The following is a 15,427-nucleotide window of genomic DNA, read 5'->3' as shown; positions in this document are numbered from 1 at the left end:
TCCAGTGTTCAGCAAAAAGTCACCAGGTATACCAAGAAATAGGTAAATATGGCCCATCATTCAAAGGAAAAAGGGACACGTGGGTGGCTCAGTCGGTTGAGTGTCCGACTTCCGCTCACGTCACCATCTCCTGGTTCGTGAGTTTGAGCCCTGCATCGAGCTCTCTGCTGTCAGCACACAGCCCGCTTCAGATCCTCTCTCTCTCTCGCTCTGCCCCTCCTCAGCTTGGGCTGTGGCTCTCAAAAATAAACATTTAAAAACAAATAGATAAATTAAACAATGATCTAAATGTGCTTAAAGAGCTAAAGGAAGATGTGGAGAAAGTCAAAGTGTGAAGAGAAATGGAAATATTAAGGAAACAGAAAACCTGAAAAGAAACCAAGAAGAATCTCTGGAGCTCAGAGGCACAGTAACTCGAATGAAAACTTCACTGGAGGGATTCAAAGGCAGACCTGAGCAGGCAGGGCCAAGAGTCAGGTATTGAAGACACGACAATGGAAATGACCGAGGCTGAGGAAGGGGGAGAAAACAAAATGACTAGGCAACGGTGACCAGAGCCTCAGAGACCTACGGGACGTCAACACAGGGACCGAGGCGCAGGTCACAGGCGTCCCGGAAAGAGAAGAGAGGAAGGGGCAAAAAGAACATTTGAAGAAATAATGCCCGAAAACTTCCCAAATTTGAAGAAAAACCTCAACATCCAGAAAGCTCAATGAACTCCAAGATGAATTCAAAGACCCACGCTAAGACACATCACAGTCACATTTTCAAAAGACAAAGAGCAAAACTTAAAAGCAGCAAGAGAGAAAGAAGTGAATCATCACCTACAAGGCATCGTCTTTAAGATTAGGTAACCTGAAGCCATATAAAGAAACGAAGATCTCAGTAAAGGTAAACATAGGCAATGACAAAAATTCGTATTACTGTAGCGTCTGGCTTGCAATTGTACTTTTTGTTGTCTGTGTAATTTAAGAGACTAATTCATTTAAAGAAAATTAGGGGCACCTGGGTGGCTCAGTCGGTTAAGCGTCCGACTTCAGCTCAGGTCATGATCTCATAGTCTGTGAGTTCGAGCCCATGTCTGGCTCTGTGCTGACAGCTTAGAGCCTGGAGCCTGTTTCAGATTCTGTGTCTCCCTCTCTCTCTGTCCCTCCCCTGCTTGTGCTCTGTCTGTCTCAAAAAATAAACATTGAAAAAATTGAAAAAGGAAAACTAACATAAAAGCTAGTATTCCTGTACCTTTGGTTTATAACTCCCAATCTTGTTTTCTACATGATCTGGGAGACTAATGCACTTATTTTACTTTTTAAAAAATGTTTAATTATTTTTGAGAGAGTGAGAGACAGAACGTGAGCGGGGAGGGGCAGAGAGAAAGGGAGACACAGAATCGGAAGCAGGCTCCAGGCTCCGAGCTGCCAGCACAGAGCCCGACGCGGGCTCAAACTCACAAACCATGAGATCGCGACCTGAGCTGAAGCTGGACGCTTAACCAACTGAGCCACCAGGGGCCCCGACAAAATACACTTTAAATAAAAAAGGGGAAGCCTGGGTGACTCAGTCTGTTAAGCATCCGACTTTAGATCAGGTCATGAGCTCACGGTTTGTGAGTTCGATCCCTGCGTCCGGCTGTCTGCTGGCAGTGCGGAGCCTGCTTTGGATCCTCTGTCTCCTTTTCTCTCTGCCCCTCCCCCGCTCACGGTCTTTCCAGACTAAACATTAAAAAAACATTACAGGAGTCAACAAAGGACATTATTAATAAAAGGCTCCATACAACAAGAAAATATGTAAAAAATGCACTTAATGACAGACCATCAAAATATAGGAGGCAAAAACTGACAGAACTGAAGGGAGAAATAGTTGTACAGTAACAGGTGGAAAGTTCAGTACCCCACTCACAATAATGGACAGACCAGACCAAAGGAAGGAAACAGGATTCACACAACATAGTAAACCAATAGACCTAACAGACACGTGCACAACACTCCGCCCGAGAGCAACACGCACATTCTTCTCAGGTACACATGGGACATTTTCCACAACAGACCATACATTAGGCCACAAATTAAGTCTCAAAGACCTCATACGGAGCAATCCCTATCAAAATACCAACAGCATTTTTCACAGAACCGGAACATAATCCTAAAATTGCCATGGAACCATGGAAGACCCAGAATAGCCAAAGCCATCACAACAGGAGGCATCACAATTACAGACTTCAAGTTATATCACAAATCTGTAGTAATCAAAGCAGTATGGTACTGGCACAAAAAAATAGACACATAGATCAGTGGAACGGAATAGAAAACCCAGAAATAAACCTATAATTACATGCTCTGTTAATCCTTGACAAAGCAGGTAAGAATGCGCAACAAGAAAAAGTCTCATCAACAAATGGCGTTGGGAAAACTGGAAACCACATGCAAAAGAATGAAACTGGACCACTTTCTTACACCATACACAAAAATAAACTCAGGACACCTGGATGGCTCAGTCGGTTAAGCATCCGACTTTGGCACAGGTCGTGATCTTGTGGTTTGTGGGTTCGAGCCCCGCGCCAGGCTCTGTGATGACAGCTCAGCCTGGAGCCTGTTTCAGATTCTGTGTCTCCCTCTCTCTGCCCCTCCCCTGCTCGTGCTGTGTCTCTCCCTCTCAAAAATAGACATTAAAAAAAAAAGAATTCTTAGTAAATAAATAAAAACTTAAAAAATGGATTAAAGATTGGATTAATGGATTAAATGTGAGACCTAAACCCTTAAAAAACCGGAGAAGAGCGCACAGGCAATAACTTCTCTGACATCAGCTGTAGCAGCATTTTTCTAGATAGGTCTCCTGAGGCAAGGGGAATAAAAGCAGAAGTAAAAATAAGCTATCGGGACTACATCAAAATAAAAAACCTTCTGCGCAGCGAAGGAAACAATCAACAAAACTAGAAGGCAGCCTACCTCCAAAGAAGACATGCATGTGGCCAGCAGACACATGAAAAGACGCTCAACACGATTCATCGTCAGGGAAATGCAAATCAAAACCACAAGGGAGAGGTCACCTCACACCTGTTCAGAACGGCTAAAATCAACAACACAAGAAACAACAGGTGTTGGCGAGGACGTGGAGAAAAAGGAACCAACCCTTGTGCACGGTGGGTGGGAACACAAACTGGGGCAGCCACTCTGGAAAACAGTATGGGGGTCCCCAAAAAGTTAAAAAAAATCATTACCCTACGATCCAGAAATCACACTGCTGGGTATTTACCCCCCAAATACAAAAACACTAATTGATTCAAAGGGATACATGCACCCCTAAGTTGACTGCAGCATTATGTACAATAGCCAAATTATGGAAACAGCCCACATGTCCATCAACAAACAGATGGGATGCCCGGGTGGCTCAGTCGGTTGAGCGTCCGACTTCAGCCCAGGTCATGACCTCACGGTTTGTGGGTTCGAGCCCGGCGTCAGGCTCTGTGCTGACAGCTCGGGGCCTGGAGCCTGCTTCCGATTCTGTGTCTGTCTCCCTCTCTCCCCGCTCCCCCACTTGCCCTCTATCTCTGTCTCTCTCTCAGAAATAAGCATTAAATTTTTTTTTTAATTAAAAAAAACCCAGATGAATGGATACAGAAGATGTGGTGTACATACACAATGGAATATTATTCTGCCATGAAAAAGAATGAGCTCTTGCCATTTGCAACAACACGGATGGAGCTAGAGGATATGATGGGACGTGAAGTCAGGCAGAGAAAGACAAATACCATATGATTTCACTCATGTGGAATTGAAGAAACAAAACAAGCTAAGGAAGGAAAAAAAAAAAAAAGAAACCAAAAACAGACTTTAAACTATAGAGAACTGATGGTTAACAGAGGCGACGTGGATTGGGGGAAGGGGCGAAATAGGTAGCAGGCATTAAGGAGTGAGCTTATCACGAGGGGCACCAGGTGCCGTATGGAAGTGCCCAATCACTATATTGTACACCTGCAACTAATATACCGCTGTATGCTAACTATCCTCCAGTTAAATTAAAAACTTAAAAATAGGGGCACCTGGGTGGCTTGGTCGGTTAAGCGTCCGACTTCAGCTCAGGTCATGATCTCACGGTCCGTGAGTTCGAGCCCCGCGTCAGGCTCTGTGCTGACAGCTCAGAGCCTGGAGCCTGTTTCGGATTCTGTGTCTCCCTCTCTCTGACCCTCCCCCGTTCATGCTCTTTCTCTGTCTCAAAAATAAATAAACGTTAAAAATAAATACATAAATAAATAAAATTAAAAAAAATAAAAACAAGAAAGATCTGAAGTCAACAACCTAACTTTAAACTAGGATAAAAAAAAAAATAACTAAAGCAAAAGCTCACAGAGGGAAGAAAACAGTAAAGACTACAGCACACATAAAGGAAACCAATAGAGAGAAACAAAACCAAAAGTTGGCTCTCTGAAAACATAAATAATATTGACAAACTTTGAGCTAGATGGACTAAGGAAAAAAAGAGAGAAGACTCAAATTATTAAAATCAGAAATGAAAGTGGGGACATTACTACTGATTCTACAGAAATGAACAAGATTTGAAGAGTATACTATGAAAAATTGTATGCTAACGAGTTGGATAACCTCCATGAAATGGACAAATTCCTACAAACAAAACGTACTGAGACTAAATTACAAAGCAATAGACAATCTGAATAGACATATAACTAGTAAGGACATTACATCAGTAATCAAATCTCACCCAACAAAGAGAAGCCCAGGACCTGAAGGCTTCACTCGTAAATTCCACCCAACATTTGATGAACTAATACCAATGCTTCTCAAACTTTTTCAAAAAAAAAAATGAAGTGGGGGCGGGGAGAACACTACCCAACTCATTCTATGAAGCCAGCATAACTGTGACACCAAAGCGAAAGGCATTACAAGAAAACTACACACCAATATCCCTTTTAAACATTGACACAAAAATCCTCAGCAAAACACAAGCAAACAGAATTCAGAAGCATTTAAAAAGGATTACACACCAAGACCAAGTAGGATTTATTCCTGGAATGCAAGGATGATGGATGATTACACCACATGAACAAAATGAAGGAAAAAAACACATGATCATCTCAATCAATGAAGAGCATTTGACAACATCCGACACCCTTTCATGATAAAAGCACTCAATAAAATAGGGAAAAGAAGGAAACTATCTCCACGTAATAAAAGCTGCATATGAGAAACCCACAGCAAACAGAATAAATGGTCAAAGACCAAGTTTTTCCTTTAAGATCAGGAAAAAGGCAAGGATGCCCACTCTCACCACTTCTATTTAACACAGTACTGGAGGTTCTAGTCAGAGTCATTAGGCAATAAAAGAAATAAAAGGCATCCAAATTGGAAAAAAAGAAGCAAAACTATCTGTTTGCAGATAATATGATCTTATATAGAAAACCCTAGAATCCACAAGGAAACTATCAGAGTAAATGAATTTAGCAGAGTAACAGGATACCAAAGCTGTACACAAAAATCAAGTGCATTTCTATACCCAAACAACGAACAATCTTAAAAGGAAATTATAAAAACAATTCCGTTTACAATAAAATCAGAAAGAATAAAATACGTAGGAGGTGAAAGACCTGTACGACGAAAACTACAAAACACTGCTGAAAATAATTTAAAAAGACATCGCAAACATGTCAATACTACCAAAAGTGATCTACAGATTCAATACAATCCCTATCAAAATCCCAGTGACATTTTTGCAGAAATAGGAAAACCCAAGGTGCCTGGGTGGCTCAGTTGAGCAACTGACTCTGCATTGCAGCTCTGATCATGATCTGACAGTTCATGAGTTCAAGCCCTGCATCTGGCTCTGTGCTGACAGTGTGGAGCCTGCTTGGGATTCTCCCTCCTTCTCTCAGTCCCTCCCCTGCTTGTGCATACACGTGCACTCTGTCTCTCAAAATAAATACATAAGCTTTATTTTATTTTTTAACATTTATTTACTTTTGAGACAGAGACAGAGCATGAACAGGGGAGGGGTAGAGAGAGAGGGAGACACAGAATCCGAAGCAGGCTCCAGGCTCTGAGCTGTCAGCACAGAGCCTGACGCGGGGCTCGAACTCACAGACCATGAGATCATGACCTGGGCCGAAGTCAGATGCTTAACTGACTGAGCCACCCAGGGGCCCCAATAAACTTTAAAAGACAAAAAAACAAAAAACAAAAAAAAAACCCATCCTAATATTCACATGCATTCCTGAAGGGACCCTGAATAGTCAAAAAATTCTTTTTTCCTCCCCCCCCCTTTTTTTTTTTTTTTTTTTTTTTAAGAGCCTGACCCAGAGCTCCATCCCATGACCCTGGGACCATAACCTGAGCCAAAATCAAGAGTTGGATGCTCAACCAACTGAGCCACCCAGGTGCTCCCCAAACATTTCAAAGTTTATTTTGGGAGAGGGGGGCACAAGCAAGGGAGGGACAGAGAGAGAGGAGAGACAAAATCCCACACAGGCTCCGCACTGTCAGCAAATAGCCCATGAGATCACGATCTGAGCTGAAACCAAGTGTCAGACGCTTAACTGACTGAGCCACCCAGGCACTCTCCCCGCCTTTTTAAAAATTTATTTTGAGAGCGAGCGAGAGAGAAAATATGAATCCCAAATAGGCTCCATGCCGTCAGTGCAGAGCCCAACGCAGGACTCAAACCCACAAACCACGAGGTCATGACCTGAGCTGAAATCAAGAATCCTCAGATGCTTACCCGACTGAGCCACCCAGGCACCCCACCCCCAAAACAGTCTTGAAATAGAAAAACAAAAGTGGAGGACATACTTCCTGATTTCAAAAGCTACTACACAAAGCTACAGCCATCACAATGGTGTGGCCCTGGCATAAAGACAGATACAGAGATCGATGGAACAGAACAGAGAGCCCAGAAGTGAACCCTTGCAAGTGATTTTTGACAAGGGTGCCAAGACCAGCCCATAGGAAAAGAACAGTCTTTTCAACAAATGGTGCCGGGAAAACTGGACAATCACATGCAAAAGAACGAAGTTGGATCCTTACCTAATACCAGGCCTGTAAATTAACTCAACATGAAGAAAGGACCTAAATGCAGCTCCTAAAACAATAAAACTCTTGGAAGAAAACACAGGAAAAAAGCTTCAGAACATTGGATTTGACGATGATTTCTTTAATAGGACACCAAAGGCACAGGCAACAAAAGGAAAACAAGTCGGACTTCATGAAAATTAAAACTTTTTTTTTTTTTTTTTTTTCACATCACCAGACCCTATGCACAAGAGTAAAACAACAACCCTCAGGAGAAAATATTTCCAAATCACATATCTGATGGGGAATTAATATCCACAATACATAGGGAACTCCTAAAACTCAACAAAAATCAAATAGTGCAATTCAAAATGTCCAAAGGACTTGAATAGACCTTTTTCCAAAGATACATGAATGGCCAATAAGCACATGAGATGCTCCGCATCGCTAATCATTAGGGAAATGCAAATCAGTATCACAAGGAGATCGCACCTTACACCATTATTAGGATGGTGATCATCAAGGACAACAGAAAACAAGTGTCGGGCAAGGAGGTGGAAAAATGGAAGCTCGTGCACTGCTGCAGGAACTAAAAATGATACGGGGCTCCTGGCTCACTCACTCAGCGGAGGGCACGACTCTTGATCTCAAGATTGTGAGCTCAAGCCCCACGTTGGGAGTGGAGATTACCCTAAAAAATATATAAAATCTTGGGGCACCTGGGCGGCTCAGTCAGTTGAGGGTCTGACTTCGGCTCAGGTCATGATCTCATGGTTCATGAGTTTGAGTCCCACTTTGGGCTTGCTACTGTCAGCACAGAGCCTGCTTCAATCCTGTCCCCCTATCCTTGCCCCTCCCCCATTCATGCTCTCTCTCAAAAATAAACATTAAAATTTTTTTTTAATATATAAAATCTTAAGGGCACCTGGGTGGCTAAGCATCCGACTCTTGGTTTCAGCTCAAGTCATGATCTCACAGTTCCTGCGTTCAAGCCCCGGGTCTGGCTCTGCACTGACAGCATGGAGCCTACTTGGGATTCTCTCTCTCCCTCTCTCTCTCTCTCTCTCTCTGCCCCTCTCCAGCTTGTTCTCTTTCAAAATAATAAATATTAAAATCTATAAAATCTTAAAAAAAAGTTAAAGAAATGGTATAGCCTCTGTGGGAAGCAGTATGTAGGCTCATCAAAAAATTAAAAAGAGAATTACCATATGACCCAGAAATTCCACTTCTGAGTAATCACCCAAAAGAATCGGAAACAGAGTCCCAAAGAACTATTTGTACACCTATGTTCATAGCAGCATTATCCAGAACAGCTGAAACACAGAAGCAACCCTGCGACCATCAACTGAGGAGTGGATAAACAAAATGTGGTATGTACGTGAGACAGAATACTCTTCCGGCCTAAAAAGGAAATCCTGCAATATGCTATAACATGGATGAAACTTGAGGACGTTATACTAAGTAATAGAAGCTAGTGACAAAAAAATATAGAAGATCCCATTTATATGAGGTACTTAGACTAGTCGGAATCAGAAAGACAGAAGGTATAATGGTAGTTTCCAGGGGAGAGGAGGGACTCATTGTTCAATAGGTAAAAAGTTTTGGGGCACCTGGGTGGCTCAGTTAAGTGTCTGACTCTTGATTTTGGCTCAGGTCACGATCTCAAGGTTTGTTCAAGCCCTGTGTTGGCTTCACATGATGAAACCCGCATAACAATAAAAATGAACGAACCGCACACAGGACACCACATGGATGGATCATACCGCGTTCAATGAAAAAACAAAACACAAAGGAACATACGCAGAATGGTTCCATTTACATAAAGTTCAAAGGCAGACAAACTATGAGGACACGCGCAAGGGTGACACAATTCTAAGAGAGAATAGGGGAGGGAGTAACAAAAGATGACCCCCAGTGGTACCCAATCTCCACCCTAACTTCAGTCACCTCGGGCCAGGTGGGGGAGCTTCAAAATCTACCCCAGCCTACGCTCCCCACGTGGAGGGTCTGATCCCACAGCGTCTGCAGTGCTGCCCTTGGGCTTCGCTTCCAAAGCTCCCAGGTGTTTCTAACATGAGGACAAAGTGGAAGGCGCGGCCCTGAGGTGAGGCGGGAGGGGCGGGTGCGGGCATCTGGGCTGCTGGCTTCCTTGCCGGGGGTGGGAGTCTCACAGACGTTAACTGTAGAATTTACCGTACGTTTCTCTTACGCCCTTATCTGGAGCCGTCAGCCCTCCGCTTTCTCCACAGCATACACGTAGGTGTTCCAGGGCCCACAGCTCACAGCCCTTACCTGGAGCCGCTTGTCTACAAAATACTCCACTCGGTGGGGCCGATCCAAGCTGCTCGTGTCCTCGTGGCCAAGCTGTCCGTATTTACCTAAAGTGAAACGAGCCCCTTGGCCATCCTCGCCGCTCGACCTTGGGGCTGCCCCCCTCCAGGAAGGAAATTCAGTCCATGCACCACAGTGCTGGGTCTAATCCTCCACTCCGCTGGGGTCTGCTCTGGGAGATCAGGAGACCGGGCCACAGAGTCCTCAGGGCCAGGCGAACCCCCAGGCCCCCAAGGGGGCAGCTGCCACCAGCCATTCCGGGCAAGATGCTCTTCTGGGCAGGCTGCTCCTCGCCCCAGATACTCGGAGCAGAGATTTCTGTTGGAACCTTTTTTTCTGCCCGGTTCAGACCAACAGACAGGTCATCAACGCTGCGGAACTATTCCTTAAGACAACTTTTCAGAAAGATAAATGGGAAGTACTAACAGCGTCTCTTTTTCTCCTGTCTGGTCTCTGAGCCTTGGTGTGCTTGGACCGGTTCTGGACAAGGGGATACACAGTTCAGACCCTGTGGCCCCAGTGGTCAGGCCGAGGCCCCTGCTTCCTCACGGCTGCATGGCTGTCGTCTCCTGCCCTCTCCTTCCCAGTCCCTTCCCCTTCCACTGGCTCAAGCGTCACCCGAGCAAGCCCTTACTTACCCCAGCCCCAGGTGTAGAGCTCCCCCGTTCCTACAACCAGAAAGACAGGAAGGGGCTGTCACAAGGCACTTGTCTACACGGCCCACCACAACCCCCAGCCAGCACCTTGTACATGTCACGAGCTCTGCTGGGCACAGCAAAACATACTCTCTAACGACTGTGTGATGGCACTCAGGGTGGTAAAGGACGCAGGCTGAACCAGTCTACCCTCCTTTCTGCCAGCTGAGGGGCTACATCTCACAGCCACCGAGTTCAGGAGTCTTAGAGGCTGGACCGGGCAGGCCCTGCTCTCAGACAAAGGAGGCCAACACTAGCCTCCCTCCAGGAGGGGGGACCTTCGGGGACTGCCGGCTGGGGACCTACTGCTGACACCCCGCGGGGGCTGGGGCCGCAGTCACTGAAGTGAGGCAGCTACTCAGCACTCGTCGAAGACCCTGAAAATAGCAGTGTTTAAGGTGATCACACTCTTTCCCGGAGCGGGTGTGGGACCGGGAAGAGGGACTTCCTGCTCCATTGTGACCCAGCCCGCCCAGCCCCACTCACTGGTCACCACTGCTGTGTGCCGGGATCCACAGCTGGCCTTGACTGCATCTGTGCCCGGGGGGAGATCCAGTAAAGCGGGGAAGGGCTGGATGGCTATGAAGGGGGCCAGGCCTCCACTCTCACCCTCGGCCGTTCTCACGTCAGAACCGTCTTCCTTCGGTCCACTGGCTTCAGGGAAGCAGGGAGCGTGATGAGGATAATGGCGGTTCACAGGGAGCACGGACCTACCCCTTACCCACACATTAGCTCCTCTGGCACAAAAGCGCCACGGAGCACCTTCTGTCCACCCCCCGCACCCCCAGGATGTGCTGGGCTCGACAGGTCCGCAGGGAGTGTGGTGTTGACGCACCAGCCTCACCGCTCTCCCATCCCTAGGGGCCAAGGGTCCTGCAGCGGGGCCTGGGGTCCCATGTTGTCATGTGTCCCTTCTGAACACCGTAGGGTCTCAGGCCAGCACGTGGCCAGGAGTCCGGACTGACAGAAACACGCATAGAACTGACTCTCACCTTCCCCTGCAGCGGTCTTGCCAACCTCTGCCAGGCTCCTGCTGGGCAGGGCCAGCTGCCCGGATTCGTTCCAGCCCCAAATATAAATATCGCCAGTCTCTGAAAAAGAGATAAAGGGGACCCATCAAATAGACTGTAAACCCCCACAACCTCCAAGGACCCCTGAATCCATCCAAACTCCTTCGTACCCTCTAGCTCCCTGGGGACAACAAATGCCTGCCCTGCCCAAGTTAGCACGGGGCAGAGCCTCCCTCAGCCCCCAGCAGCTTCCTGGTCTTTTATTTCTTTTTATCTATTTAGAGTGAGACAAGTGGGGGAGGGGCAAGGAGAGGGGGAGAGAGAATCCCAAACAGGCTCCGCATTGTCAGTGCAGAGCCCAACGCGGGGCTCCCTCTCACGAACCATAAGATCATGACCTGAGCCAAACGCTTGACTGACTGAGCCCCCTAGGCGCCCCTGAACTAACACCATCTTGGACAAACCTGCCATGACAACAGCCCTGTGGCCTGAAGCCTTCTTGAGCACAGCCCCCTGACACATTCTTTTTTAGATCGGGCACACAAGAGCCCTTAAGAACAGCCTTGGGGCGCAAGGTCTTTGGATCCGCTCTGGAAAGGAGTCTGACACTTAACTATTCTCAGTCTCCTCCAGGTGGTCCCCCAGCGTGGACTCCCCAGCCTCGAGGGCTGGGGTGGGAGGTGGGGTCGCAGCCGACTTGCAGCTGCCCACCACACACGTCCGGAAGCAAACTGTTTCTCGTCAAGCTGGACTAGGCCTTTTCTTTGGTCCACAACTTCTTTGGAGGTCATTTTGCACAAACTTCCCTTTCACGGAACGTCCCACAACACACACTTCAGAAATGTGCCCTTGGAAGTTCCCAACGTTTCCCTTTCAAACCCAGCGAGCCCTTTGTTAACATCCCTTTGTTAATCCGCCCTCCCCCCTTCCAGGTACCGTTGAAGGCCTTTTCTGGAAGCTCTCACCTCCCCGTCTCCCACAACACTACAGTTTGTTGGCTGGGGCAATGGCCCTCCTGTAAAAACCCACTAACGACTGTAGCTCGCTTTTATCAAGCGTTCGATCTACGCCAGTGTTTCAAGCACTTTTCAAATATAATCACCCACTCCTCGTGACAGCCCTACAGAGGGTCACATGACCACATCCCGTTTTATTTACGAGAAGACACGCAGCATGGACGGGTTAAGTGCCCTGCCCAAGGTCACAGGGGGCAAAAGGATGTCTGCTCCGAAGCACCTGTGCTCCAAACACTCTAGGAAACAAGGCTCCCAGCTCCTTCCGACCCACAAGTGTGAGACTTCCCATCCAGCTCTTCTCTTCTCTTCCCTCTGGCCCAGCAGTTTTCAGGTCTGGCTGCCAACCCAGGGCCATTACATGAGACTACAGGGGCGGAGGTGCAGGCATAAGTTGTTACAGCTGCCCCCGACCCCCAGAGATATAAGTGGCAGCCAGAGCCCCAGATGCAGACCCTTGACTAGATCTGCTCCCAGCCCCACCCAACACCCCAGGAATCAGCTGCAGCCGGGGCCCTGCCAGGGCGGCGAACTTACAATCCGAAGCGAGGGTCCTCACTCTAGGCTCACCCTCCCCACCCTCATCCTCCCTGCGGGCATCTGAGCGTCCCCTGTGGGCCACGCGTCACGGCCACCTGACTCACTGCAGCCTTTCTTCTCCATTCTCCTTGGCTCAGCTGACCCCTCACCCCTTCACGCACCCTTGCAGTGTTTTAGGAAGGCAGCCCTGCCTGGAGGCGGAGGGATGGGAGAGGTGGGAGGCCAACCACAGAAGGTAGAAAACAACTACAACAGTACAGGTGTGAGTGGGTAATGGCTGTGGCAGAGGAGCTGAATTTTTTTTTAGTGTTTTATTTATTTCTGGGAGAGAGTGCTTGAGCATGCACTCCTGGGGGGGGGGGGGGCAGAGGGGGAGAGAGTGAGAGAGAGAATCCCAAGCAGGTTCCACGCCGTCAGTACAGAGCCAGACGCCGGGCACCATCTCACAACCCCTGAGATCATGACGTGAGCCGATATCAAGAGTCAGATGCTTAACGGACCGAGCCACCCAGGTGCCCCAGAGGGGCTGAACTCGAAAGGCATGTAGGAGTCCCGAATGACTGAGCTGATTAACGCAGGATGAACTTGGAAGGAGGCCCGGCTAGGCCACCCACCCACACCGGAAAAGAAGAAAGGTTTGGAGCCTTGGAGCCCCCGAGTTTGTCTGGAGAGGCGCTAGGTCACTTACCACTCACACACACGGAGTGCCAGCCCCCTGCAGCCACCTCAGCCATGGGTACGCCCTGCAGCGCCTCCAGCGGCCTCGGCTCCAGCTCGGCCTCCAGAGTCCCGTGGCCCAGCTGTCCATGCCTGAGCAAGGGAGACCCCGGTCAGGTCTCCCCTTCTTACCGCAATCCCACTCGGCTTGCCCCCACACGGTCACCTCCCTCGCGGAGCCACGTTCATCTGCCCCCGCCCGCCCCCGCAAGAGGCCCACGGGCCACGCCCGGCCACGCCCCCCACTCACCGGCCCTGGCCCCAGGAGAACACCTGGCCCGCCTCGTCCAGCAGCAACGCGTGCTCGGCGCCCAGCTCCAGCCGGCGCGCCCGCAGCTCGGGGGCCAGAGGGCTGTAGAAGGGCGGCCGCGGACTCACGTAGGCCCGCGCGCCGGGCAACAGGGGCAGGGCCCCGGCCTGGGGCTCACCGCCCGGTGCGTCTCCCCCCTCGGCCTCCGGCCCCACGGTGTGGGCCCACAGGGGCTCTCCGCTCAGCGCCGAACCCGGCGCCCAGGCCTGCAGCTCCGTCCCGGCCCCGCGTCCCGGCCCGGCGCGCAGCACCACGAGGAGCGCCTCCGAGGCCCACGCGTCCCTGCAGCCGCCCGCCGCGCAGCCCGCGGAGCCCGACAGCTCCAGCCGGCCTCCACCTGTGGGGACGGAGAGGGGGCTGGGGAGCGGGTAGGCCACTCACCCGGGGTCGTGGCCGGATGGGGGGCGCAGGGCGGGGGGGGACGCTCACGGGTCACGAAGGCGGTGTAGCTCCAGCTCGCGCTCACGCGGCAGACGTCCGCGCCCTCGCCCGGGGTCTGCAGCGGCTCGGGGCTGTGCACCTGGCGCCCGCGCCCCGAGCCCAGCGCCTGCCCGAAGCCGCAGAAACCGAAGCCGAACCAGGATCCTCGGCGCTCCTCGGCCATGCTCGGGCGGCGCCCTCTGCTGGCCGCCACCTGAATGGGGTGGGCGGCGGGACAGGGTTAGGAATCCTACCAGATTCAGGGGCTGCCTAGAATGGAGGCACTTTCCCTGTCCTCCCTTGGACTCAAGCAAGCTCGGCGTCGCCCAGAGTGGGCACCAGGTATTTAAGTGGCCTCTCCCTTAGACGTTGGCCTAGGATCTGAGCCCCTCCAGCTCCAAATTCCCAGTGTCAGGCACGTTATCCCGTGTAACCTTGGGAAGCAGAATTCCCCCCATTTGACAGAGGAGACTCCCAGAGAAAGTAGCCTTTACAACCACACTGTGCTCCTCCCACCAGCGCAAAGCGGAGCGCTTGGAAGACAGTGCCCCGTGCAGGTTACAACCAGCTCCAGGGTTCCCACGTTTGCCTCTGCAGGTGGCCGTGTCTGTGTCCTTGGCCAGTTAAGGTCTCTGAGTCCGATTCCGTTTCTTCAGTTTTACAAAAGCAAGGGGTAGGAAAGGGCGCTGTCTGTACCTACCCCGTCTGCGTGGAACAGGTGGAAAAACGGGCTTCAGTACTGGCACATATCACGATAGGCACAAGGGAAGTATTGGTTTATTAAATCCAGTACTTAGAGTGGATTTAAAAAAGACGAGTGGTACTGGTTTTCCAGGGACCTATATAAAAATAATTTCAACTGGACCTCACCTAGTCATGTATTCGTTCTACAGGCATTTATTGATTCCTTGCTCGGGGCCGATGAGAAAGACAGCTGTCTGTCCCCGAGGAGCTCACACATAAAGGGGAGACAAATCCACAGTTCAGTGGTTACAAAAGCAACGCCGCTTCTTCCGTACAGCATGCTCGGCCTGATCAGAATTTCACATTTTCAAGCGTTGTACGTCAGCTACTGGGTCCCTCCTTCGACCAAACCTCCTTGACCCGGACCCGGGCTCCTAATCCCTTCCGTGTAGTCCCAACCCAAGGGAGTCTCTGACCTCGTTCCTGACCCTGTGCCCTCCATCCTCTCGGGCAGCTCCTTCCGACCAGCACTCTAGAGGGAGGAAAAGCTGGGGAGCAGGGCAGCCGTCCAGGAACGGCGTGCCAGGCCCTGGAAGGACCCGGCTGACAGCCGCCGCGGAGGAAAGCTTTGAAGAGCCGCGCCCCGAGCGAGGCGCCCATTGGCTGCCGCAGCCTCCCCCGGCCAATCGCCGGA

At 50.0% G+C, this 15,427-nt stretch overlaps 1 protein-coding gene across 3 annotated transcripts; it reads right to left on the bottom strand.

Annotated features, from left to right (window-relative positions):
• Positions 1-8,765: 8,765 nt before the first annotated feature.
• Positions 8,766-15,358, bottom strand: RCCD1 (RCC1 domain containing 1). 3 transcript variants are annotated; one of them, XM_042940955.1, is made up of 9 exons: positions 14,750-15,358; positions 14,059-14,263; positions 13,570-13,966; positions 13,291-13,412; positions 11,032-11,130; positions 10,526-10,693; positions 9,983-10,012; positions 9,306-9,391; positions 8,766-9,193 (listed from the first exon to the last, which is right to left on the bottom strand). In XM_042940955.1, exons 2-9 carry the CDS (start codon positions 14,231-14,233, stop codon positions 8,999-9,001), a joined length of 1,272 nt encoding a protein of 423 aa, XP_042796889.1. In that variant the 5' UTR covers positions 14,234-14,263; positions 14,750-15,358; the 3' UTR covers positions 8,766-8,998. The 3 variants fall into 3 exon arrangements, with proteins under 3 accessions (XP_042796889.1, XP_042796890.1, XP_042796891.1); XM_042940956.1 differs by having other exon boundaries at positions 14,920-15,358; XM_042940957.1 differs by having other exon boundaries at positions 9,111-9,391.
• Between the last annotated feature and the right edge of the window lie 69 nt (positions 15,359-15,427).

The sequence above is a fragment of the Panthera leo genome, chromosome B3 (genome assembly GCF_018350215.1).
Source record: "Panthera leo isolate Ple1 chromosome B3, P.leo_Ple1_pat1.1, whole genome shotgun sequence".
Classification (NCBI taxonomy): Eukaryota; Metazoa; Chordata; class Mammalia; order Carnivora; family Felidae; genus Panthera; species Panthera leo.
This window is presented reverse-complemented; position numbering and strand designations above follow the sequence as displayed.

Coding starts and splice junctions, on each gene's coding strand:
- RCCD1 (XM_042940955.1), bottom strand. CDS start 14,233: ATGGCCGAGGAGCGCCGAGGATCCTGGTTCGGCTTCGGTTTCTGCGGC. Junction 10,694..11,031: donor CAAGACCGCTGCAGGGGAAG/GTGAGAGTCAGT, acceptor GCTTCCCTGAAG/CCAGTGGACCGAAGGAAGAC. Junction 9,194..9,305: donor TTGTAGACAAGCGGCTCCAG/GTAAGGGCTGTG, acceptor TAAATTCTACAG/TTAACGTCTGTGAGACTCCC.